Raw genomic sequence first — 27925 nt, forward strand, 5'->3', positions numbered from 1 at the left:
AGAGAGCTGCTTTTTATAGGGGCACAACTGAACCCTCAGTTAATGTCCATTATCAAGACACAGTTAAATACAATTAATATTGACGGCCATTTACAACTTGCTGCTTTCATCTGCACCATTTACTCTCTCACCTTACAATGTCTTGTGATCTTAATTTATTAGCTAACACTCATATTTCCATTGAAACCAAATCAACACTTGATGGAATTAGCTGTCCGTGTCCCCATGACAGCCTAATGCTCAGTTTCATTTGTACACACCTTTGTATATTGTTCACTGCATCCCCAAATCCAGGTGTGTCAACTATCGTCAATTTTAGTTTGACACCTTTCTCTTCAATGTCCACTGTGTGTTTTATAATCTCCACTGTTTGGTTGATCCTCTCTGTAAGAAGTTGGAGAAAGCATGAGTCAAAATCTCCTGCAAACCCAATCAGCATTTAATGCTCTGCACATTCTTAAGAGTGATAGCTATGTTTCCTATCTTAATTAACAAAGATAATGAATTAATCTGATATCACAACAGATCTTTAACCCACGAAGTAAAAGCTGTTTTTTCACTAGAGTTGGCATCCTGTATTAGGTCAAAGATCGGTGTTGATAAGTGGATGTTTGTGAATATCTCCATAAATGGTGGATAGACAACATGAAAACAATGCTAACAAAGGAGACAGATTAGGTACTTTTGATTCTGGTTGGCAACATTTTATCAAACTGGAAGATGACAGAGGTGAGCAGTTATTAAGGAAATAATTTAGTGAGGAAAGTTGGGGGAGAAAGGAAAAGATGCAGAAGAATGTAATGGAATGGAGGCGTGACAAAGTGACAGAAATGATGATGTGGTGCAAGGCAACTGAGCCAATAAAGAAAAAAAAGGAAGGAAACAAAGAATGTATCCAGAAGAGGAGTAAAATAATTTACGGCATAGCAAACGTCATTAAACACACGGTCAAGGTTTCTGTGGTTCTCAATATGGAAGAAAAAAGTAGGTCCTTGTTGCAATGCCATTCATCCCTGACATCATCACTTACAATGAACTGTTATCATAACATTTTTCTTTCACTACAGATTTTGTCTGGTCTTGAATAGAATCCCTACAGAGTGGAAACAGGCCATTTGGCCCATTGAGTCCACACGGACCCTCCAACGAGTATCACACCCCTTTCCCTGTCTCTATATTTCCCATCCACCTTACCTACACATCCTGGAAACTAGGGGCAATTTAGCATGGGCAATCCACCCAACCTGCACATCTTTGGACTGTGAGAAGAAACCAGAGTAAATCAATGCAGATACGTGGAAAATGGGCAAACTCCATACAGTTACCAAAGTATGGAATCGAACCAATGTCCCTGGTGCAGTGCAGCAGCAATGCTAACCACTGAGCCACTGTACTACTCAAGGTCTGCTAAACGTTTATTTTAGAGTTCCAGTATCCACAGTATTTTGCATTGTTGGTGTAGGCGGTGTCATTTTCATCGAATATGCAGCACTGAAATAGGCCGTTCAGCCCAACCATTCCATGCTTGTGTTTTGTCTCCACACAAACCTCTTTTCAGCCTTCTTCATCTTACTTGTGACAATGAAAATGGGATGAGGTGTTTCAGTTGTGAGGGTAGTTCATAACGCTTGGGGCTATGTCCCTCAAGAAATGAAGGTAAAAGGGTAATGGGGTAGAGGCATTCAGAGTCAAAGGGGCCCAAGTGAAGCAGATAGGAAGACACTGTTCCTATTGGCCGAAAAATCAAGGATCAGTGATCAGTGACTTAAGGTACAGCAAAACGAGCAATAAAAAAATTGCTTTTATATAGGGAGTGGTTAGAATCAGGAATGCACTGCCAGAGAGTGTAGGGGAAGCAGACTCAATTGTGGTGAAAGAGAACAGATATCATTTTCCCAGAAAGAAGTTAGGGAAAAGACTAAAACCTGGGACTAGCTGAGAACCTTGTACATACAGCCAGCATTGAAACAAAAGGCTGAATAGTCTTAAACTGGGGTATGACCGTTTTATGATCTAATCAGCATAAACTGCTATTACCTCCTTCCTTGTGCGCCATTTAGACAAAACCTGGATAAACAGTGATGATATCAAGCTCAACTGGAACTGAGTTTGTGGTGACTATTCTGTGGTGATGGCCATTGCTTTGGTTAAAAGGTGATGCACAGGCCTCCCATCTAATAATAGTAGGAACTGGGTCAGGGCTCCAGGTCAGGTTTCCAGTGAAGTCTCCAAAAGCAAAAACTGATCTGAATTAAAACTCTTTATGAGGGGATGTGGTGTAAGAGATTAGTGAAAACAAAGCAGATATTTATCAAATGAGCAGCTATTGCTCCCTTAACCAAGCCATACCCCATTCAGGATGGTATTAATAACGGGCAATAAAGATGTGCAAGGTGGAAACTCCCACAACATCACATCCTCCTTTGAGGTTAAAGATGAGGTTTTCAAAAGTTGAAGCATTTCATTATGAGTCCAAAGTGTCAACACTTATCACCTCCCTCCTCGCCACTACAATTTTGATTTTAGCATCATATTAAAAGATTTTAGATCTTACCTTCAGCATTGAGAAGTTTTCTGTCTTTGTACAGATCTGTCAGGAAAAGGCTCTTGACCAAAGTGGACTTTCCCAGCCCGGACTCTCCTGTGGAGAGAGCAGTCATGAATTTCCAATGCACATCAAGCGGCAACTAATTTCTCCAAATACACTTCATAAGCAGAAAAATGGTTAATTCCACTCAAACCGGTTTGTCTATGTGCCACTCAGATTTGCTATTACACCATGACCTTTGTAGCAAACCTGCCTAGAACATTTTGTTTTGTTACATGGCAAATAAAAAGGAATGCACTCAAATATGACATGAATTGTATCTTAAGAAGAATGAGGAGAGGCTGATTCTGTTGGGCCAATTGGGGTTGCTTCCAGGTTTCCATAGGAAAGCCCCCAGTAGGAATTAAATGTCCTTCAGGCACCTAGGGAGCCACTGTCAGGGATTTCTTGTAATTGAGGTTCCTAGTGGTACACTTCACTGCCTGCATGTACTGACCAGAGACCCAATATCACCATGGAATACAGGTCACACTTGAGTGAGGGTAGGATGGGATTGCAGGGTGTGGAACACAACAAGGATGTGAGCGAGTAGGAGAGTCATGGTCAAATGCAAGAGCAAGGGGCTGTTTTTCAACCTGTGCTTACTTGATGGAACCCCTGCTAGAGGAGTGGGCCCTGAAAGCCAAGCCTCAAATTGCTGTATCATTCCTTGCCCCTGATCCCCAACCTACACTTTCAGTTTGGGTTTCCTTGGTGAGTGTGGACCAACACTTCATTCAGCAGCTGCCACCACATGGGTGACAATGAAGGGCTGCGGTCCGCTGGACAGCAATGCCACAGTCCTCAATCCCAGGGGTTGCCCAATACTCATAGAGTCATAGAGACGTGGAGCATGGAAACAGACCCTTCAGTCCAACATGTCCATGCCGAACAGATATCCAAAATTAATCTAGTCCCATTTGTGGGCGGCACGGTGGCACAGTGGTTAGCACTGCTGCCTCACAGCGCCTGAGACCCGGGTTCAATTCCCGACTCAGGCGACTGACTGTGTGGAGTTTGCACGTTCTCCCCGTTTCCTCCGGGTGCTCCGGTTTCCTCCCACAGTCCAAAGATGTGCGGGTCAGGTGAATTGGCCATGCTAAATTGCCCGTAGTGTTAGGTAAGGGGTAAATGTAGGGGTATGGATGGGTTGCGCTTCGGCGGGTCGGTGTGGACTTGTTGGGCCGAAGGGCCTGTTTCCACACTGTAAGTAATCTAATCTAATTTGCCAGCATTTGGCCCATATCCTTCTTAACCCTTCCTATGCATATATCCATCCAGATGCCTTTTAAATGCTTTAATTTTACCAGCCTCCATCATTTCCTCTGGCAGTTTATTCCACACACGCACCACATTCTGCATGAAAATGTTGCCCCTTAGGTCCCTTTTATATCTTTCCCCTCTCACCTTAAACCTATACCCTTTAGTTTTGGACCCCCCCACCCCAGGAAAAATACCTTGGCTATTCCCTCTATCCATGCCCTTAATGGTTTTATAAATCTCTATAAGATCATCCCTCAGCCTCCGTTGCTCCAGGAAAAATAGCCCCAGACTATTCAGTCTCTCCCTATAGTTCAACCCTTCCAACCAGCAACTTCCTTGTAAATCCTTTCTGCACCCTACCAAGTTTACTAACATCTTTCCTATAGCAACTTTCAAAGGCACTTAACATCTTTAGGTCTCTCTCATAGGATTCAAGGTAGTTCCCCACCAGTTCAACTAGATGAAACCCTTGTCAGGCTGATTAAATATCATTCTATTTCGTTATCCTTACAGCACAGATGGTTAAAAAAAATTTGACAGACATTCAAAATTGTGAAGCATCTGATACAGCAAATGAAAAAAAAAATTCCAGTAGCACAAAGACCCAAAACTAGAGAACATAGATTTCAGGTAATTTACACATATTAATAGAAATGAGATGAAGACAAGAAACTATAGACAGTGAATTATTGTGATCTGGAACAATTTTCCTTAAAGTATGATCTAAAGTAGACTTAATAATAACTTGCAAAAGGGAACTGGATAAATATGTGAAAAAAAACTGGTGAACTGAAAAGCAAGGTAAAGTGCTTCCAGTTATTGAGTTGTTCTTTCAGAGAGCTGGCACTGGCTTCATTATCATTGAAAAGTTTCATTTCAGATTAATAGCTTGAAATCAATGTAATTTAGATAATAAAAAAGAATGAATTTTAAACAAGTAGCTGTAATTAAGCAGTTCCAGAGGCTTTGTTTTCATACAAAATTCATTGATTTAGCAATTCAAATTAAACGAACAGCAACAGGTTGCAGTCCATATAAGATTTACAGATCTCACCTTTCTGCATGAACTTCCAGACCTTGTACCAAGAATGCTGTATAAAAAAAACTCTCTTCATGTTGAAACACACAGAAATATTTGAAAGATAGCAACTCAATAACATTCAACAACCACCAGTAGTACTACTCAGTAAAAATCAGGCTGAAATTGGATTTGGGAGAATGAAGTCAATGGAATTTAAATCCTGGCAAGCCATAAAACCAGCAACAATTGGAGGGCCAACTGTTTGGTCTTCACACCTGTGATGATACTATGGCTTTAAGAAATGTACTTTGTCCCTGTTTCTTTTTGAAGAGAGGTTTTAAAACTGAGTTGCCAAACTGTCTATTGAAAGCCCATAAAGTGAACAGCTTGACAGACATTGGTTTTTTTTAAAAGTTGGAACAATAGAAGCAGCCTAAATGGGTGGGGCAAGCTCCCACAGCTCCAGGATTTTTAGTTTTAGTTTTTCAGTCACAAGTGGTCTCACCTGACGAAGAAGCAGTGCTCTGAAACCTTGTGATTTCAAACAAACCTGTTGGACTACAACTTGGTGTCATGTGACATCTGCCTTTGTCCAGCCCAGTCCAACAACAGTACCTCCACATCATGAGTCTCATGAGAAGTTTGACTCAGGGTCTGGCCCTGATATCATATGGAAAGTGTGACGGCAGGAGAGCAGCAGATCTCCCATGGATAAGACAGAGAAAGAGTACTCAGGCTGCCTTTTGGAATATTCTACTGATCTAATAAATATAAAGCAGTGGACTGGGAGAAGCCCATAAAGGGATCCATTATTCTTTTACTTTCAGATATTAACAAGCCATTGATTCATTTTAAGCACTTTCTGTTTCCAAATACCACCAAATTTGTGAGAAGTGATGACATAAAATAGTAATACTTTCAAAAGCTCTTAACCTTGTTCACCTATTCTTATCTTTCTCATATGTTTAGCAACATCAGCTATGATCCTTTTCCAAACCCCACACCAACCTTCTTCCTGAATACCTAGATCATGTTGGGAAATGATCTAATGGTATTCTTTTTTTGCTTTGTTTTAACCGGTGCCTTATCAACCGACACTCTTGATTAACTGCCAAAGATTATACACCTCAAATAGTGTCATTGAGATGTACAGCACGGAAACAGACCCTTCAGTCCAACTTGTCCATGCCAAACAGATATCCTCAATTAATCTAGTCCTATTTGCCAGCATTTGGTCTGTATCCCTCTAAATCCTTCCTATTTGTATACCCATCTAGAGGCCTTTTAAGAGTTGTAATCACACCAGCCCCTGGCAGCTCATTCCATATACGTACCACCCTTTGAGTAAAAAAGTTGCTCGTTGGGTCTCTTTTATATTTTTCCCCTCCCACTTTAAACCTATTTCCCCTAGTTTTGAACTCCCCTATCTTGGGAAAAAGACCTTGACTATTCACCCTATCCATGCCCCTGATGATTTTATAAACTTTTATAAACCTCTGTACCCTTCAACGACAATGTTCAAGTATATTTATACTGTAAATAAAGCATAACAGTGATGTGCATACCCCCTGCATAAAGTTCTATTATTTATTGTGTGTGTTTACATTGAATTTAGGAGGTGTGTTGATTTTTTGAGGAATATGGATGTCTTGAAGCTTTGTTTGGTCAGGGTTCACTGCAGCAATATGTATAACTTGATTATCTAGAATATTTGATCAACTGGCAGATTCCTGGTTAATAAAAATGTTTGCTGTGGAAATTTGCCCAAGTGGCAGCACTGGGTGGATTTTTACTACGGAAGGCTTTTGAGCAACATTTAAACACATGAGAGAGGGATTTGTCAGTGCTTCCCTCACTCCAATGTTGGAACTTCAATGGATATGTGCTTTATACACAATGATTGTCTTCACAAAAGAAAAATCAAACCTGCATTTATTAAGCACTTTTTATGACTTTAGATTGCCTCAAAGCGTAACTAGTCCAGGAATTTTACAGTTACTATTGTAAAGCATCAAAAACAGGCATTCAATATACACAGCAAGACCCCAAAAATTAAATGTGCAAAATAATCAAACCATCTGTTTTAGTATCACTGATTCGGAAATAAATGTTGATCAGGACATCAACTCATAGAATCATGGGATTCCTACCATGTGGAAACAGGCCCTTTAGCCCAACAAGTCCATACCAACTCTCCAAAGAGTAACCCACCCAGACCCATTTCCCTACCCTATTATAGTATATTTATCCCTGACTAATGTCCCAAACCTACGCATCCCTGAACACTATGTGCAATTTAGCATAGCCAGTTCACCAACCTGCACATCTTTGGACTGTGTGAGGAAACTGGAGCACCTGGAGAAAACCCACACAGACACGGGAAGAATGTGCAAACTCCACACAGATAGTCACCTGAGGCTGGAATCAAACCTGAGTCCCTGGTGCTTTGAGGCAGAAGTGTTAACCACTAAGCCACTGTGCCACCCTTTGTGCTCCTGCCCTTCTTCTTTTGTGGTAATCAGAGCTTTATACCTTTTCTGAAAGATGGACCCTCTGACAGTGCAACACTCCCACAGTATGGCAGGTTGTTTTCACATTGAGAAAAGCTCTGAGGGTATCTGTCATTATGTACTTGCCACCAATGTCATGGGATGACAACCCAGAGCAGAAAGCCAAACTGTTTCCACCCCCTAACCCTACGGTGCTAAAAATCTCAAAAGCAAAACACTGCTGTTGCTGGCAATCTCAAATGAAAAGAGAAAATGTTGAGCAAACTCAGCAGGCCTGACAACATAGTAAAGAAGAGTCATATCAAACTAACTCTGTTTTTCTCTCTCTACTGCCAGATGTGCTGAATTTCCCCAGTATTTTCTCTTTTTAGTGCTAAAAAATCCTTCTTGTTACATTACTCCTGCGAATATCCCAACTGAGGTCAATTAGTTCAGCATAGGCTACGTTCTGAAACAGGAAATTTTATGGATCTATAAATGAAGACCTTGCCTGTTGTTTACCAACTGAGCTTTTGCTGAACCACAGAGGACATGAGCAGGGAATATTTCATTCGGTTAATCAAATTCCAGATAATCAAATGCCAGATAACACAGTTTAGCCAAGCAATGGGACCTTGCAATCTTGCTGGATAATCCAATATTCGGATAATCAAATGCTAGATAATCAAGTTTCCTCTGTATAGATCCTTTGAATGCCCTCTCCTTTACAATTGATGGACCACAACAGAAATGTGTACAGTCTAAAGGATGCACCTGAGCAATTAACAAAGGTTATTTCTACAGAATGACCTAAAGCTGCTCTCACTAGAAAAAGTAAGGCAGTTGGTCCATGTGAACACATCACCTCCATGTTCCCTTCCAAGGCACACAGCATCCGAACATGCGTTCTCATTTATTCATCACTGGGCCAAAACTGTGGAACCCCCTATGGAAGAGAAGTTTTTGCATACTTTTTCCATTCAGACTGCAGTCATTCAAGAAGAAAGAGCTCCACCACTTTCCCACAGGCATCTGAGAATGGCAAATAGATGCCTGGTTTGCAAATGATGCCTATATCCCAAGATTAAATTTAAAAAGACAATTTCTTTTAAAATTCCCATTCAGATCATGTGAATTACATTCCTAATATTAAATTCTAGCAATCTTTCAGTATAAATGGAGGCAAAAGCATCTGCTTCTAAGGAGCATGTTTGAAGTAATTCAAAAAACAGACCACAGCATCACCAATTTTCCACTAATTTCATATCATGCTTGTTCTTTGGGATCTATACAAATGTTATGACATTTTTTTTGCCATTTCTTTACTCTTTGTATCCAGGACTGAGTCAAACTAACACGTTGGTCAAACCTTTAACATAAGCTGATGTCACCATATTGAATTTTTATTGTTATTTCCTTTTACCAGTTTACATAAGTGAGAGCAAGGAGCATTCTTACCTGCTACCATTAACGTAAAGTCAAAGCCTTTTTTTACTGATTTACGATGGACCTGGTTGGGTAGTGTAGCAAATCCCACGTATTCCTTTTCCACATCCTGAAACGAAAAAAACCTTTAGACATTGGAAAACCTCAAAGAGCTGATACCCAACTGAGGAAGCTCCAGATTGCCTCACAACTCACTGAAGGCTAACTATAGCTTGCACCATATTCTGCTCGTTCAAGTGACACAAAAGAAATTGCTGCATACTTAAGTGTTGTTGGCCATGAGCAATGTGACAATAATGTGGAAAGTGGAGCACCTTCCTGCTGACAACACCCTGCACTGATAGGTCAGATGTCAGAGTGAAATCTGGCTTGAAAGAAACCAACATTTCTTTCAAACCATGGAGGTCAGTTACTGAACACACTCACAAGAGTCTGCCAGTATACTTTTAACACAAAGAATAAACCATTTATTAGACGAGAAAAACATGAACCATGCTACCTTAGACAAAAAGGGTGAAAAGAAGAAGGATGCAAAGACTTCAGAGAGGATGTATAAAAGAATGATTCTAGAGTTTTCAGTTATGAAGGTAGACTGGAGAAGCTGGGCTTGTATTGCCTAGAGTTGAGATGGTAAAGAGGAGTTTGATGGAAATGTTCAAAATGAGTAGGTTAGAGGTAGGTAGGACAAAATGCATTGCTTCGGCAGAAATGTCGAGAAACCAACTTGAGGTGTTTGGCTAAAGAAACAGGAGGAAAAGGCATTTTCATGTTTATGATCTGGAATATAGTACCTGAGCATGTGATCAAGACAAATTCAATTGTGGCTTTCAAAAGAGAGTTGGACAAACACCTGAAGAGTGAATTATTTGTTGGACTGTCGAAAAAATTCAGGGCCAGCAGAGTTGCTTGGGCAGAGAGAAGGCATAGACATGATAGGCTGCAGGACAGATGGAAGCCATTTTGAAATAAAGTGCAAGCTTACACACCTACAAAGTGCTCAAGTGAAAACAAACTTAATCAAGCACAGTCTTGATACAAACTGAAGGTGCTAATTCCAATGATAAGTACCAAAGCGCAACATACAGGAGAAACAATGAGGCAGGAAAAGCGAACCAGATGCGTCCAACTACAAAACAAGTACAATGCATACAATTCTCAGAAAAATAATAACCACAAAACTCACTTCCTACCACCAGTCCCTTGGTTATTGTGATAGTGAAAAAAACACTTTGTGCACAGACAGAGAACAAGACAATTCCTTATCAGGTTCCAGAAAAGTTCCATAGCATTTCTTATCCCATGAATTACATTAAGACAATGACAATGGTTATGTAGGCCAATGGGACATCTATTTTGCAGCCAGTCAACTCCCACAAGCAGCAACGAGATGAAAGGTGGTCAGTCTGCTTTATAGTCATGTTGTTTAAGGCAAGAGTGGTCAGAGGTAGTGAACTCTCATTTACCAACTGCCATTATCAATATTTGCCTAAAACATCCAAATCAGCAAATAGGACTTCAATTTAGAACCGTCAGTAATGCCACAATTTGTTCCACACTGAAGCATAGATAAGGCGTCACAGAGAGATCGGAGCATTATTCAAACATCAAACCAACTAATGCTCAATATAGAAGATGTGGAGTGAGTCTCTCTTCGACAAGGCTTTGGATTTTGACATGAACTGCATTTACTTGATGGCAACCAGGGCAAACTTGGGACTCTACAGTAATATTGTTGCTGGATCAGTGGTGCTGGAAGAGCATAGCAGTTCAGGCAGCATCCAACGAGCAGCGAAATCGATGTTTCAGGCAAAAGCCCTTCATCAGGAAGGGCTTTCCAGCATCTGCAGTCATTGTTTTTACTCAATAATATAGTTGCACCAAGTCCAAGCACACCATGGTTCCTGAATCAAAACCAATTGTCTTGAGTGGATTCTTATGCAAACACATCCATGCATTGATAATAATTGATTACTGATCATTTACTTAATTTTTTTTATTACTTACTGAAAGCAAGCTTTTTCAGAATGCTGCATGTGTAGATATGACACCAGATTACGTAAATAATTAGTTGCATTATTTAGTAGACTGTAGTGGTCCCAAACAAACCTTGGTATGCAAGCTAACACAAGGGAAACACAATTCTTGATGCCCAGAGATCCTTACCATTTGGACTGACAAGTAAGAGAATCTTAGTTCCAGGCATGTTGAGCCGGTTACAATTAAACAGAGTGCAAACTCCACAGAAAAACTCCCCCTAACTGCTTTACTTGATACCAGAACTAACTATCATGAACAAATGAGCAAGTTGGGGCTGTTTTCTCAAGAAAAGTAAAGACTAAGAGGTGTCCTGATAGCTAGTATTGTCTCATGTGCTTTACAGGCAGATCATACTATACAAGTGTGTCAGGGTAACAGAGCAGAATGCAGGATACAATGTTATAGCTGCTGAGAAGGTGCAGATCAATGTTAACATTAAAGAAGTCCATTCAAAAGCCTGATAACAGCCGGGAAGCAGCTGTTCTTGAATCTATTCGGATGCGTTTATATCTTCTTTCTGACAGAAGAGGGTGGAAGAGAGCATAACTGGGGTGGGAGGGGTCATTGTTCATAATGGTTGTTTTCCCGATATAGCAGGAAGAAAGGATGGAGTCAATGGATGGAAGGCTGATTTGCGTGAGGGACTGGGCTGTGTTCATGACTCTCTGTAATTTCTTGCGGTTTGGGAAGGGCAGTTGCCATACCATCCAGATATAATGCTTTCTATGGTACATCTATCAAAATTTGTAAGAGTCTTTATGGACATGCCAAATTTCCTTAGCCTCCATGCATACCTTTTCATCTCATGAAGTATTTTGGATGAATGGCAGAAGCTGCCATTAAGGAACGCTTAATTAGCACAGAGAGGAGGAAGAAATATTGAACGCTTTGCTGGATAGGAATAAATGATTTGAGAAGTCCCATTTGTAGCATAAACACTGGAATTAGCCAGTTAAATTGAATTACATTGTCCTGCACTGTATGTCTTATGTAAAGCAAATTGATATAATTCTGCTTCTCGGATGTTGCTGTGAGCAAATGATGGTTATATTTATCGATATTCAAAGAAAAGTCATGTTTTTACTGTAATTTGTTGCACAAGTCTTAACTGAGAAGTGATTAAAAGATGATAAGATGCAGCATAAATGCAAGACTTACCATTAATTCTTTCACTGTCTCGTTCTTTGTTTGTTAAAATAAAGTACACCTGTCCTGAAATGTATTGAAGCTGAATCTTTTAAACCATTTTTTGCTGAGAGATGCAAAATGTTATTTACCCAAGCTCTTCCCAGTGGGACACAGGGAAACAAAAACAGCTCTTCCAAGTAGTCCTGTTTATATGGGCAACCCTGTTCTGATCATAGCCAAGATAACTGGAGATGCTATCATGGATTCAAGGAGGCTCCTTGGTTTATCACGTGTGGCCTGGAGTTTGTAGGAGTTAGCTAATCACTTCCACTCCTTTGCTCTTTTCCTAATACTCTATGAATTTCCTCTTTTCAAACATGCATTCAATTCCTTTTTCAAAGTTATCATGGAATGTCCTTCCACCACTCATGCAGACACAGCTTTTAAAATCCGAACAACTTACTTCCACAAAATATTAACTGTGGAAAACTCCTCTACAATTAGTTCTGGTGATCCAAACCAGTTCTGAATTTCATGTTTGTCATTTTAGCCACACACTTCAGGTGAGTGAGAAGTTTCAGGTAACCCAGTCACGATTTGTACCCAAGTATCCCTGACCCAGTGTCCATCCATATTCTGGAAGAATATACCCCAAGTTTCCTTTCAGTTTCATTTGGATGCATTCTGCTCCACCCTTCTACAAAACATGACAAATGAAACTTGCATTCGTATAATGCCTTATACAGTAAAATGTCTCTGTGCTGTCAAATAAAAATTGACAACAAGTCAAATAAGGGCATGTTAAGGCAGCGGATCAGATGATTGATGAGAGAGTTAGAATCATAGAGCCATAGAGTCATATAGCATGGAAACAGACTAGTCCGACTAGGCCATGCCAACTATGTTCCCAAACTAAGCTTGTCCCACATGTCCGCGTTTCGGCAATATCCCTCCCGACCTTTCCTATTCATGTACTAATCCAAATACCTTTTAAATGTTGTAAGTATACCTGCATCCACCACTGCCTCTGGCAGTTCATTCCACACATGAACAAAGTTGCCCCCATGTCCTTTATTAAAACTTTCTCCTCTCATCTTAAAAATATGCCTCCTAGTTTTTATAAACCCCTATAAGGTCACCCCTCAACTTCCTATGTACCAGTGAAAAAAGTCCCAGCTTAATTTTATAACTCAAACTACCCATTCCTAGCATCATCCTGGTAAATCTTTTATGAACTCTTTCCAATTTAATAATATCATTGTTATATCAGTAAGATGCACAAAGTGTCTAAAAGGAAGCCAGAGGGAGAAGAAATGAAAAGGTTTAGGGAGGGAATTACAGAGGTTAGGACAAGGCCAGCAATGGTGGAGTGAAGAAGGTTGAGGGCGTACAGGAGCACAGAACATCAGTAGCAACTTCAACATCCTACATTATTATAAGCAAGCTGCCGACCTGTCAATTTTAGAAGCATTGTCACTTTCCAGAAAACAGCATGTTTCCAGAAACATAAAAAGAATGATACAACATTCAAAGGTTGCTGCAAAAGAACCTCATACAAATATACCATAACATTATTCTTATGTTTGTAATATGCACGGACAAAAAAGAAAGTGCTATGTCAGGCAATAGCGATAGTATTCAGTAGGATCTGCAATTGCTCAGTTGTATGTCATGGACACAGCAGAACAAACACTAGAGGGAGAGAGTAGGAGAGGATGGTGTAGAGATTTTTTTTCCCCTTCATTCATGCACAGGATGAGGGCATCACTGGCAAGGAAGCATTTACTGCCCATCCCTAATTGTCCAGAGAGTCAGTTATGAGTCACATGTAGGCCAGACCAGGTAAGAATGGCAGTTTCCTATCCTGTATGGTAGTGAACCAGACGGTCTGTTAGACTCTTAACTCCAGATACTTACTGAATTCAAGTTCAAATTCTGCCATGGTGGGATTCGAACCCAGATCCCTGGAATGTTATCTGGGCCTCTGGATTAATAGTCAATCGATAATTCCATCACCTCCCCATGTGAGATGCAAACACAAACAACTGCACTGTTCTCAATCAGTGGCCCATATCTTCCAATACAGTTGGAATCCCTCACTCAGATCAGATATGAAGTTCTATAGATAGTTATTGAGAGTCATAGAGTCACACAGCATGGAAACAGATCCTTCAAACCAACTCGACCGTGCCAACCAGTTTCCTAAATTAAACTAGTCCCACTTGGCTGTGTTTGGCCCGTATCCCTCTAAACCTTTTCTATCCATGTACCTGTCCAAATGCCTTTTAAATGTTGTTATTGTAATCACTTCTACCTCTTCCTGTGGCAGCTCATTTCACACATGCACCAGCCTCTGTGAGAGAAAGTGGCCCCTCAAGTCCGTTTTAAACCTTTCCCCTCTCACCTTAACCTATGCCCTCTTTTTGACGCCCCTACCCTTTGCTGTTCACCGTGTCTGTGCCTCTCATGACTTTATAAATCTCTATGAGGTCACTCCTCATCCTCCGACCCTCCAGGGAAAAGAGTCTGAGCCTATCCAGCCTCTCCTTAGAGCTCAAACCTCAGTAACATTCTCGTAAATCTTACCAAATTTTTGGGCCTCTCTTCTTATGTAGCACTTTTACAGTGCAGCAGTCCTCACAGAGACTTGCATGGAGAATCTTCATAGAAACCATGCCCCACCTTGTACAGCAGTAACTGTGGTATTCCTTCATAAGCAGTTCAAATACCAAAATCTCTTTGAGAAGACGCAGACAAAAAGTAGGTGCAAGGTAAGCAGATGAGGGAGTAGACTGGCAGTGGGGGTGAGGAGGCAAGACAGTAGGTGGGTGATTGAGGGGGTTAGGCTGCATATGGGTGCCAACTGGATAATCACTTTAGGACAGGGGTGTAAGTCTGCTGATAGAGTAGGAACAGGGGTCAGGCAAGTGATCAGGTGTGGGGAGCTAGTGATGTTGGGTTGGGGAAATCATGAAATCTAGGGGTTAATGAGGGGGTTGAAGGCTAGTGGATCATTGGGAGAAAGAGAGATAGTCGGGGGTTATAGGTTGGGGGGGTGTTGAAGATTACATCAGATTAGTTGGACTGGTAGTAGGGGTTTAATCAGATGGTGTGGGATAGTCTGGGAGTAAATTGTGTCTGATCAGTTTAGAGGATAGCTGCATCACGCAGGGGTTTGTTAGGGTGGTGGCATAGTCAAGGGTTTGGCTCAGGTCAGATTGAAACAAGTAGTCAGATGGTAGTTGGAGGCTTGACTGGTCAGGTCAAGTAAGGGATGGAGGGGTAGTAGCTGGGTTGAGTTGGGTGGATGTTGCGAGTTGGTTGAGTTGGGGTGGAGGTTAGTTGGGGTGTCTGCGGTGGTAGCCAGGGGTTTGAGCAGAAAATGGATGTTTCATCAGCGTGAGTCAGAGAACAATGCCAGGTCAGGACAGGGAGGTGGAGTTGGGGGGTTAGAATAGAATAGCCTTTATTGTTACATATACTCAATGAGTACAGTGAAAAGTTAATACATCACCAATTACAGTGCTGTTAGTTACAAGATGCTAAACAATACAAAAATAAGGTAATTGGAGAAGGGTGGGGGCATCAGATGAATTATTTGGATTGGGGGAGGTGTCAGGGATGTAGTCAGTAAGGTTTATGTGAGTGGGCAGAGGGAAATCCAGGTCCAAGTGAGGTCTCAGGATTGGGAGAAGGAAGATGGTTGTGTAATTAAGCAGTAATTACAAGTGTCTTTTTTTATCACCTAATACTTCTTGAGCAACTAATCAGGTGAATAATTTAGAAAACGTAAATCTCCAACTCTAACTCAGGTTTTAGATTGTTTCCTTGGTGTCTGGTTCCAGGGTAATTGGCAATTGGAAGTTTAAACTTCCTGGGTAATTCCTGTTTCGTCACTGAGTCAGGACCTGGGCAGTATTCCAATTTACACCCAGTCACTGATTAAGCAGAAAGTAGAAGCTCTGGGCCTGTGTTTCATTATTCTTTCCCAGGATGAGGATGTCATTTGCTAGGCCAGCATATATTGCCACTCCTTAATTGCCCTTGAGAAGGTACTGGTGAGCTACCTTCTAGAACTGCCATAGCTGTATGGTATAAAATGGAATGAGCCATTTTGTTGTCAGGAAGTGAATTCCAAGATATTGTCACATTGACAGTGATTAACAACAATTTATTTCTGATTGAGGATAATGAGTGCCTTGTTGCAGGGGTGATATATTCAGACATCAGCTACACTTGTACTCTATGTGATAGAGCTTGCAGGTTTGGAAGGTGCTGTTGAATGAGCCTTAGAGAGTTATTGCAGTGCATCTTGTCAATGATATGCACTGTATGTTTGTAGTGGAGGCAGTGAATGTTGAATGTAAGGACAGGGTTCCAATGGAATGGGCTGCTCTGTCCTGGAAACTGTCAGATTTCTTGTGCGTTGTTGGAGCTGCTCTCATCCAGGTAAGTGGGGAGTACTCCATCACATTCCTGGCTTGTGCCTTGTAGATGGTGGACAGGCTTTGAGGAATCAGAAGGTTAGTTACTTGTCACAGGATTGCTTTCCTTTGACCAGCGCTTATAGCCACAGGATTTATATGGCTGGTGCAGATCAGTTTCTGTTTGTGGAATCTGCATTGAGGAAATTAGGTTCATAGAGGTGCACAGTACAGAAACAATCTCTTTGATCCAACTTGTCCTTCTGTGTTTAGGAGGAAGTGAGGACTGCAGATGCTGGAGAGTCAGAATCGAATAGTGCCATGTTGGAAATGCATAGGTTGTCAGGCAGTATGCCTGACCTGCTGTGCTTTTCGGCGCCATACTTTTCAACTCTTGTCTGCATTTGGCCCATATCCCTCTAAACCTTTTCTATCCATGTACTTGTCCAAATGTCTTTTAAATGTTGTAATTGTACTTCCCTCTATCACTTCCTCTGGCAGCTCATTCCATGGATGTACCACTCTCTGCATGAAAAAGTTGCCCTTTAAGTCCCTTTTAAACCTTTTCCCTCTCACTTTAAACCTATGCCCTCTAGTTTTGGATTCTCCCACCCTGGAAAAATGACCTTGTCTATTTACCCTATTTTATAAACCTCCATAAGGTCACTCCTCAGCCTCCGATGCTCCAGGGAAAAACAGCCCCAGTCTATTCAGTCTCTCCCTATAGCTCAAATCCTCCAACTCCAGCATCATCCTTGTAAGTCTTTTCTGCGCCCTTTCAAGTTTAACATTTTTTTTCCTGTAGCAGGGAGACCAGAATTGAACGCAGTATTCCAAAAGTGGCCTCCCATTTCATCACAGCACAACGTCTTTGATATAGGGCATCAGCATCTTTATCTGCTTTCATTTGGACCAGAAGGGTTGGTGTAAGGCCAGATTTGTCGGCCAACTGAAACCTCTGAAAAGGACAGACAAGCAAGGAACAAGAGTCGACCACTCGGCCCTTCCAGTCTGCTCCAGCATTCAATAAGATCGCAGCTGAGCTGATTTTAACCTCAACTCTACCTTCCTGGAGTTCCCCCAATCATCTCCAATTCCAAAACTCTTACGACCCTCAGAGAAAAGGTCATCTGATCGTCTCTCCCAGTTGTCTCTCTGGTCGACTCTGCCAGTCGCCCTTCAATCAGAGAGGTTTGTTTGTTTTCTTTCCTTACCTTCAGGCGTGTCCGCCGGCGCTGCTCCGACACATTCCTGGGAGAGAGCAGCTTTTCCACCAGACGTTCCTGGATGATGATGGCATCCATTGTCAGAGAGAGAAAAACACCCCCTTCAATTCTGCGGAACTCCTGTGAAACCGCAGCTATAGAGGCTGCTGAGTACAGACTGCACTGGGGAACCAAACCCTGGAATTTCCTGCTTCCTGCGCGGGGGTTGGGGGAGCGGAGGGGTTACAGCCACTCACGCTCATCCAAAACAGATTCCCCTTCTGTCCCCCAGTTTTCCAAACAGCACAGTGACAGCATGAGATTTTTTTTTTGTTAACTACTTGACCGTCGGCCTGCTTCACTCTGCACTATGAAACTCCACCCCATAATCAAAACTCCTATTAATTCCAGGAAATGGCTTTGACAGGGTAATCGTTCCAACTGAACAGTGTCAGCTTCGGAAAATACCCACCCACTCACGGTTCTCCCGTTTACAGTTAGTCACTGAGCAGCCCTTTCCACAGCAGGAAGATTAACCCTTTCATCTATCTCCGCCTTCGGATAAAGGGACTCAGCCCCATCTGCCACTTCTCAAGCAACTGATTAACCTTGCTGGCATTAACCCTTTCGTTTTTAATTATTACTTATTCACATATGGACCTTGAATGTCTGTCTGGGCCAGCACTTATTGCCCGTCTCCAGCTGCCCTTGAAGAGGTGGTGGTTCTTCAACCACTGTACAGTGTTGCCTTTGCCCGTCTAGCTGGAAGTGGTGGTGGGTTTGGAAGGATCCTGTTTTAGGACCTTTGGTGAATTTCTGCATTGCATCTTGTAGACAGTACACACTGCTGTTCCTGAGCATCAGTGATGGAGGGTGTGGATGCAGTGACAATCAAGCAGGCTGCTTTGTCCTGGATGGTGTCAAGCTTCTTGAGTGTTGTTGGAGCTGCATCCATCCTGGCAAGTGGGGAGTATTACTACCGACTTGTACCTTGTAGCAAGTGAACAGAGTTTAGGGAGTTGGGAGTTGAGTTACTCACTACAGTATTCCTAGCCTCTGACCTGCTCTTGCAGCCACTGTTTATTTGACAAGTCCAGTTGAGTTTCTGTGTAATGGTCGTCCCCAGGATATTGATAGTGGGGGATTCAGTGATGGGAACACCATTGAATGTTAAGGTGGCTAGCTTGTCTCTTATTGAAGATGGTCATTGACCACCATTTGTGTGGCACAAATGTTGCTTGCCACTTGTCAACCCATGTCTGCAAATTGTCCAGATCTTGTTGCATTTGAACATGCATCTGAAGAGTTGCGAATGGCACTGAACATTGTGCAATTATCAGTGAACGCTACTACTTCTGATCCTATGATAGAGGACAGGTCACTGATGAAGCAGCTGCAGATGGTTGAACCTAGGACTGTACCCTGAGGGACTCTTGCAGAGATTCCTGGAGAGGAGATGACTGACCTCCAACAATCACAATTGTCTTTCTATGTGCCAGGTATGATTCTTACCAGCAGAAGGTTTTCCTCCTCATTCACATTGATTTCAGTTTCTCTCGGGCTCCTGATGGCACACTGTCAAATGCAGCCTTGATGTCGGAATATTGTCAGTGTCCATAGTCTTTGCTGTATCCATTGCTTCCAATCATTTCTTGATATCATGTGGAGTGAATCAAATTGGTTGAAGACTGATTTCTGTGATGCTAGGGACCATTGGAGGAGACCAAGATGGATAATCCATTCAGCGCTTGTGGTTGAAGATTGCTACAGATGTTTCAGCCTTATCTTTTGCACTGACATCCTGGGCTCTTCTTTAATTGAGTATGGGGATACTTGAGGAGCCTCCTCCTGCAGTGAGTTGTTTAATTGTCCAGCACCATTCACGACTGGATCTGGCAGGACTGCTGTGTTCATATCTAATCTGTTGATTGTGGGATCAGTTAGCTCTATCTATACCTTGCTGCTCATGCTATTTAGCATTCAAGTAATCCTGTTTAGTAGCTTCACCAGGTTGACAGCTCATTTTTAGGTATGCCTGGTGCTACTCCTGACATGCCCTCCTGAACTGTCAGTAGTACCAGCATTGATTCGCTGACTTGGTGGTAATGGTTGAGTGGGGAATATGCTGGGCCATGAGGTTACACACCGTGCTGGAGTACAATTCTGCTGCTGTTGATGGCCCACAGTGACTCACGGAAACACAGTCTTGAGTTACTAGATCTGTTCAAAGTCTGGTTTACTTAGCACGGCAATAGTACCAGACAACACGATGAAGGGTATTCGCAATGTGAAGGCAGGATTTCATCTCCTCAAGGATTGTGGCTGGTTGCTCTTAGTGATACTGTCATGGACAGATGCATCTGCAGCTGGCAGATTGATAGGGATGTGGTCAAGTATATTTTTCTCTCTTGTTGGTTTCCTCACCACCCACTGCAGACCCAGTCCAGCAGCTATCTCCTTTAGGACACAGCCCAACCAGTAGTGCTGCTGTCAAGCCACACTTGGTGGTGTACATTATAATCCCCCCCACCCATAGTACATTCTGCAACTTTACCACCCTCACTGCTTCCTCCAAGTGTTGTTCAACATGGAGACTGATTCATCAGCAAAGGGAGGACAGTACATAGTAATCAATAGGAGGTCCATGTTTAGCCTGATACCATGAGATGTCATGAGATCTGTAGTCAATGTTGAGGATTCCCAGCGCATTCCACTCATGACTATATATCACTGTTCCACCATCTTTGCTGAGTCTGTCCTACTGGTGGGACAGGACATCACCAGGAATGGTGAATACTCCAATTTATAGTTACGCCATCTCTGTAGAGGGGAAATTTAACTTTTCATCACATTCTTTACTTACAGGCAGATATTGAAGGGGACATATTTAGCAGAAGAAAGAAAGGATTTGAATTTATGTAGAGCAGAATCTTTCCAGATATTCATTGAATTTCATGGAGGACTTCCCTCCGCAACCCCTTGTGAGGTTTCATATGTTAACATCCCAGACTCGCCTCATTAATTCCTTACCCCTTTTCTATGGCATCTATCTCATCTGATGCTAGCTCAAATCCCCCACTCGCAGTAGCCATAAATATTCACCACTGTCAGGACATCTTGTGATCACTGGCACAGTGTCATCTTTAAAAGACCATTACGTACACGGCACATGTCCAGTCCTGCCCTGCACAGTTTCTGACATTTGCCCGAGACAAATCCCTTCTCTAAATCTGTGTACACCACTTGGGAGCATAATTCCCATCAACTCTTTCTGTTACTTCTTCAAAAAAAAAACTCAAGCAAGTTAGCTAAACTTGATTTCTTCTTTAGAAATCCCCTTTCTAATCAACTGATCTTTTTTTCATGACACTGCAAATTCTATCCTGAATTATTGTATCGCTTTGCCATCATTGAATTTAAACTGCCCGGGCTGTAAATGCTGGGCTTACCCTTGCAACCTTCTTGAAGAAGACAGGAGCATTTGCAAAGGGCAGACGGAAAGATTACAGCGGCTGCCATTTCCACATTCACTTCCTTCGTGATGCATCTCATCACCTTACCAACTTTAAACAGACTATCCAATACTTCTTCCTTATTAATGTTGGACCCTACGAGGGATAGAATTTCATTCCATGTCACCATGACTTGGCAAGCATCTACCTTTTTGGGTGCACAGTATCTATTAAATACTTCTTGCCTTCACGTGTAAATTTCCTTTCTGGTCCTTAACTGGCTCCACTCCTCCTTTTGCCACTCCTATATCATTAATGTCCCTATAAGAGGAGAAAGTGAAGTCTGCAGATGCTGGAGATCAGAGCTGAAAATGTATTGCTGGAAAAGCGCAGCAGGTCAGGCAGCATCCAAGGAGCAGGAGAATCGATGTTTCGGGCATAAGTTCCTGAAGAAGGGCTTATGCCCGAAACGTTGATTCTCTTGCTCCTTGGATGCTGCCCGTCCCTATAGAGGACTTGGATTCCTTTTAGATTGGTCTTTATCATAATCCCTTTTCATTTCTCTAATGTATCTCTTTTTAACCTCCACTCTAACCCTCACTGCTTTCCACTTGGTTGTTAATTGTATTTTCCAACTGATACCTGTCATAAATATGTTTGTCCTTCTTTATCTTAATTTATATCTCCTTTTACATCAGGGAGCTCTAGATTTGTTTGCCCTATATGTTCTTTTCAAAGGCACATACCTTGACTGTGTCCAAACCATCTACATTTTAAATTTAGCCCATTGTTCAGCTACTGTTTCTCCCACCATCTTTATCTTCCAGTCTGTCAGACCCAACTCTGCTCATGCGCTATTGAATTAGGCTCCTGCCCAGTTAATTATTCTTTCTCTAGATTGCCTATGGTCCTTTTCTATTGTCATCCCAAATCCTAAACTGATTACTGTCTCTTAAATAATGAGCCCACCACATTAATAAGAACCAGGTCCAACCATGCATCCTTCCTTGTCAGACTAGTCGAATACTGCTGGAGCAAATTTTTCTGAACACAATCTCAATGTTTGTCCCTCTCATCCCTTTATGCCACTCCTGTGCAAATCTACATTCAGCCAGTTAAAGTCCCCTGTTGTAATTACCTGACAGTGTCGCATCTCTCTTTAATTTCCAGGTAGAGTTGTTCCCCTACATCCTTCTCATTAGTTGGCAGTTCATCGACTACACTGAATAACATATTTGCTCCTTAGCCTGAGCCAAACTGATTCACTCTGAAACCCTCTGGAACACCCTTCCATGACTAAGAAGAAATTTGTAAATCTGTTGGACAACTTCTCCATCAATTCATTAGCCAAAAATGGTATTGTCCAGGAGAGAAGTGAATGAGTCTGAGGACCGTCAATGATCATCACAAAATGGTACCATAGCTGTGCCTCTGAGTCAGAAGGTTATATAAGTTCCATAAAGATTTGAGCACAATAGCTAGGCAGACCTATCAGTGTGTATTGAGAGACTGCTACATTCCCAGAGGTGCCATCTTTCAGAAAGACATTTGAAATAACTGCACAGACGCCGGTATCCCATCACCAACTCACCCTTTCCTTACTTGTGCACTGTACACTGGTTGTGGCCAGCTGGCTCGGATTCATTCCCCTGTACTAAGGAGATTCTAAATCCCCTGTTTATAATTCTTTTTTACTTAACCTATTTTTCTAATCAACTGTTCAGAGATGATATTACACATTTCTCGAGCAGGAGGTTTGAACCCGGGCCTTCTAGTCCAGGGATATGGACTCTACATCTGCACCTAAAGATCTCTTGATCTGTGCTTCCTGCTTGGCCCAGGTTAACAACCTCAATCAAGGATCTCATAATCAACAAGATCCACTTGGTTCCAATCGCGATAACATTAAAACTGAAGCCCAACCTGCCATCTAAGCTGAATACAAAAGATTTCACGGCACTACTTTGAATGGCAAGGCAGTTCTCTTACCCAATATTTATCTGTGGACCAACAACACTAAAGACAGAATATCTGGTCATTGTTGTCTATGGGACATGCACTGTGTAATTTAGCTGTTACATTTCCTATATTACAACAATGGCTGCACAGCAAATGTACTTCAGTAAAACTTTGGGAAGTCGTGACAGCCATTGTATTAAGCCTTTCTCATAATTTTTAACCAATCCATTGGAAAAGGCAAACTCTTAAACAGTTTTACTGCCCTGTACTTAAGCTATTAACGTAGAATGAACTATGAACAGGGAAAAATGGCCTCAGACTGGAATGTGCTCATAACAGCATTTTCAGCAAAGAGCCTGCAGTCTCCAGTATTGTTTAGAGGTTGTTAATAATTTGACTGGACATCCATTCATTCAGTTTATGGCACTTTCACAAAGATGGACGACTTGTTATTGAAGCTGGGAGGTTCCAGGTGTCTGGAATCACTCACAAGCTGCCAAGAAATTCTCTGGAAAGATATACATCCGTGTGAAATGAATGACTGCACTCACAATGTAACACTAACACCTTGTTCAAGGCAGTCATTGCACTGGAATACTGACCAGGACATGCAGCAAAATAACATTGGAATAAATGGAGGTTTAAAGGATCATAGCTCAGCAGACAAACAAAGAAGTTTAACTTGGCTTGACAGGCAGGGCACTGTGGTGTTCTGTTAAACTCGAGTTACACTGAACAATACTGCAGCCAACATGAAAATGCAACACACAAGCTTGGATTTCAGGCTGGTAATGGTCAATCTGAACAGCGGAACAATTTTATTTGGATGCTTGGACTTTATTTGCTTTATTTGGTTGTTTGTCTCTTCTGGCTTTCTCCTCTCCTAGCTGGATTTGCAATTTGAACAAGGAACTCCCTATAATGGCACCAACATGTGTGCCTTAATGGTGAGCTTTTGCAAATTATTTGACCATGAGGCAGATAGGGAAGGGTGTATTGTCACCAGACAATGTGCTTATTAGACTTTGCCTTTTCAAAGAGTGCATGACCAGATAGTGACCGGAGACCATGAACCACAACAATGGGTTTGTCCTCCTGTCTTCCCTAGGATACAGCAATCAATTACAACATTCCACCATGGATCAAACCTTTTCATTGTACAAGGTTCCCATCCACACTAGGTCCTGTTTTAGCCAGGAGCAGACCTCCTGAATTTATATTGTTTCTCTCCTCTTGTACTCTCAGATGAACTGTTTCAAGGCGCCTGCTCCTGGAACTCCATTTTCCAAATCACTGTAACAAAACTAAGAATCACAAATTCTGAACTCAGGAAATTAACTTCTGAGTTTCTAGGCATAACCAATGGTCAGTTAGAATCCCTACAGTGTGGAAGCAGATGATTCGATCCATTGAGTCCAAACTGACCTTCCCTAGAGCATCCTACCCAGATTCACCATTCCTTTCACCCTCTAACCCTGCATTTCCCATGACTAATCTACCTATCCAGCACATCCCTGGACAGTATGGACAATCCACTCAACCTTGGGACTGTGGGAGGAAACCAGAACACCTAGTGAAAACCCACACAGACATGGAGAAAATGCACAAATTCCAAACAGTCGCCTGAGACTGAAAGTGAACCCAGGTCCCTGGCCCTCTAAGGCAGCAGTGTTAACCACTGAACAATCATACTATCAGTTGCGTTTTAGGAGTATCTCACCTCCTTATCCGAAACTAGGTTAAACTCTAGAATTTCTCACAGCGATCTTCTGGCCATTGTATTGCTGGATTCCAATATGCAAACCCACCACAATCAGGTATATCATTAGACCTTAGAGTAGTTCAAGAGGGTTTAAACTAGTATGGCAGGGTAGTGGGAACCTGAGCTGTATACCGGGGTGAGAGTTGATGCTGATGAGGCAATAGCAAGAGGTAGACCAGCTAGTGGGAAGGGTTTTCCTGGGAAGGAACCAAGGAATCAGTTAAAGTGTGTTTGCTTTAATGCAAGGAGTATCAGGAATAAAAGTGATGAACTTAGAGCATGGATCAGTACCTGGTGCTATGATGTTGTGGCCATAACAGAGACATGGGTTTCTCAGGGGCAGGAATGGTTGCTGGATGTTCCAGAGTTTAGAGCATTTAAAAAGAATAGGGAGGGGGAGGGAAGAGGAGGGGGTGTAGCACTACTAATCAGAGAGGGTATCACAGCTACAGAAGCTTCCATTGTCGAGGAAGATCTACCTACCGAGTCAGTATAGGTGGAAATTAGGAACAGCAAGGGAGCAGTCACCTCGCTAGGGGTTTACTACAGGCCCCCCAATAGCAGCAGGGAGATGGAAGAAAGCATAGGTCGGCAGATTTTGTGGACATAGTAGGGTTGTTGTAATGGGTGATTTTAACTTTCCCAATATTGATTGGAACTTCCATCGAGCAGAAGATTTGAATGGAGCTGTTTTTGTAAGGTGTTCAGGAGGGTTTCCTAACTCAGTACGCTGACAGGCCGATGAGGGGAGAGGCCATTCTAGACTTGGTGCTCGAAAATGAGCCGGGGCAGGTATCAAAAGTTGTGGTGGGAGGGCATTTTGGTGATAGTGACCACAACTGCCTCACATTCTACATAGCTATGGAGAAGGAGAGGATTAGGCAAAATGGGAGGATATTTAATTGGGGAAGAGGAAACTATGATGCAATTAGACATGAGTTAGGAAGCATGGACTGGGAGCAATTGTTCCAAGGTAAAGGCACTATAGACATATGGAGACTGTTGTTGCCAGTGATGAATAAATATGTCCCTCTGAGACAGGTAAGCTAAAGAAACCTTGGATGACGAGAGCGGTGGAGCTTCTCATCAAAAGGAAGAAGGTAGCTTACATAAGGTGAGGAAGCTAGGATCAAGCTCAGCTCTAGAGGATTGCAGGCAGGCGAGGAATGAGCTCAAAAATGGTCTGAGGAGAGCCAGGAGGGGGCGCAAGAAAGGCTCGGCAGAACGGATTAGGGAGAACACAAAGACATTTTACACTTATGTGAGGAATAAGAAAATGGTCAAACAAAGAGTAGAGCCGATCAGGGATAGCATGGGGAACTTGTGTACGGAGTCTGAGGAGGTTGGGGAAGCCCTAAATGAGTTTTTTGCTTCTGTCTTTACAAAAGAAACGAACTTTGTAGTGAATGAAACCTTTGAAGAGCAGGTGTGCATGCTGGAATGGATAGAGATAGAGGAAGCTGATATGCTGAAAATTTTGTCAAACATTAAGATTGACAAGTTGCCAGGCCTGGACCAGATTTGTCCTCGGCTGCTTTGGGAAACGGGAAATGCAATTGCTTCGCCACTTGCGAAGATCTTTGCATCCTCGCTCTCCACTGGAGTCGTACCTGAGGACTGGAGAGAGGCAAATGTAATTCCTCTCTTCAAGAAAGGAAATAGGAAAATCCCCTGCAATTACAGACCAGTAAGTCTCATGTCTGTCATCTGCAAGGTGTTAGAAAGGATTCTGAGGGATAGGATTTATGACCATCTGGAAGAGCATGGCTTGATTAAATGCAGTCAACACGGCTTTGTGAGGGGCAGGTCATGCCTCACAAACCTTATCGAGTTCTTTGAGGATGTGACTGGAAAAGTTGATGAGGGTTGAACTGTGGATGTGGTGTATATGGACTTCAGCAAGGCATTTGATAAGGTTCCCCATGGTAGGCTCATTCAGAAGGTCAGGAGGAATGGGATACAGGGGAACCTAGCTGTCTGGATACAGAATTGGCTGGCCAACCGAAGACAGCAAGTGGTAGTAGAAGGAAAATATTCTGCGTGGAGGTCAGTGGTGAGTGGTGTTCCACAGGGCTCTGTCCTTGGGCCTCTACTGTTTGTAATTTTTATTAATGACTTGGTTGAGAGGATTGAAGGATGGGTCAGCAAGTTTGCAGACGACACAAAGGTTGAAGGTGTCGTTGACAGTATAGAGGGCTGTTGTAGGCTGCAGCGGGATATTGCAGAGATGGGCTGAGAGGTGGCAGATGGAGTTCAACCTGGATAAAGGCGAGGTGCGAATTTGAAAGCTGAGTACAGGATTAAGGATAGGATTCTTGGCAGTGTGGAGGAACAGAGGGATCTTGGTGTGCAGGTACATAGATCCCTTAAAATGGCCACCCAAGTGGACAGGGTTGTTAAGAAAGCATATGGTGTTTTGGCTTTCATTAACAGGGGATTGAGTTTAAGAGTCATGATATCTTGTTGCAGCTCTATAAAACTTTGGTTAGACTGCACTTGGAATACTGTGTCCAGTTCTGGTAGCCCTATTTAGGAAAGACGTGGATGCTTTGGAGAGGATTTAGAAGAGGTTTACCAGGATGCTGCCTGGATTGGAGGGCTTATCTTATGAAGAGAGGTTGACTGAGCTTGGACTTTTTTCATTGGAGAAAACAAGGAGGAGAGGGGATCTAATTGAGGTATACACGATAATGAGCGGCATAGATAGAGTTGATAGCCAGAGATTATTTCCCAGGGCAGAAATGGCTAACATGAGGGGTCACAGTTTTAAGCTGGTTGGAGGAAAGTATAGAGGGAATGTCAGAGGCAGGTTCTTTACACAGAGAGTTGTGAGAACATGGAATGCATTACCAGCAGCAGTTGTGGAAGCAAGGTCATTGGGGACATTTAAGAGACTGCTGGACCATGCATATGGTCACAGAAATTTGAGGGTGCATGCATGAGGAACAATGGTCGGCACAACATCATGGGCTGAAGGGCCTGTTCTGTGCTGTACTGTTCTATGTTCTATGTTCACTTAACTCGGCACCTAGTTATTCTACCTTAACTGGTAACTGCTACCTCAACTGTTTGATATTATCCAGGCACAAAACTATCTGTAACTAGCTATAATCAGATATCAAATAATCTCCAAAGTACCCTCAAGCAGACCC

At 42.4% G+C, this 27925-nt stretch overlaps 1 protein-coding gene across 4 annotated transcripts in view; it reads right to left on the reverse strand.

Annotated features, from left to right (window-relative positions):
* The window catches only part of septin5a (septin 5a), a 125566-nt gene that overhangs the window by 16533 nt on the left and 81108 nt on the right, over positions 1-27925 (reverse strand). For 3 of the 4 annotated variants that reach the window (XM_060843773.1, XM_060843770.1, XM_060843772.1), the window contains 3 exons: positions 8819-8915; positions 2555-2641; positions 261-384 (listed from right to left, as the gene is read on the reverse strand). In XM_060843773.1, the coding sequence (XP_060699756.1) occupies positions 261-384; positions 2555-2641; positions 8819-8915 (308 nt within the window). Of the gene's footprint in view, positions 1-260; positions 385-2554; positions 2642-8818; positions 8916-17609; positions 17962-27925 lie in introns of those variants that run through there. The other variant, XM_060843771.1, reaches the window with a different exon arrangement.

Source organism: Hemiscyllium ocellatum, chromosome 24 (assembly GCF_020745735.1).
Source record: "Hemiscyllium ocellatum isolate sHemOce1 chromosome 24, sHemOce1.pat.X.cur, whole genome shotgun sequence".
In the NCBI taxonomy this organism is placed as follows: Eukaryota; Metazoa; Chordata; class Chondrichthyes; order Orectolobiformes; family Hemiscylliidae; genus Hemiscyllium; species Hemiscyllium ocellatum.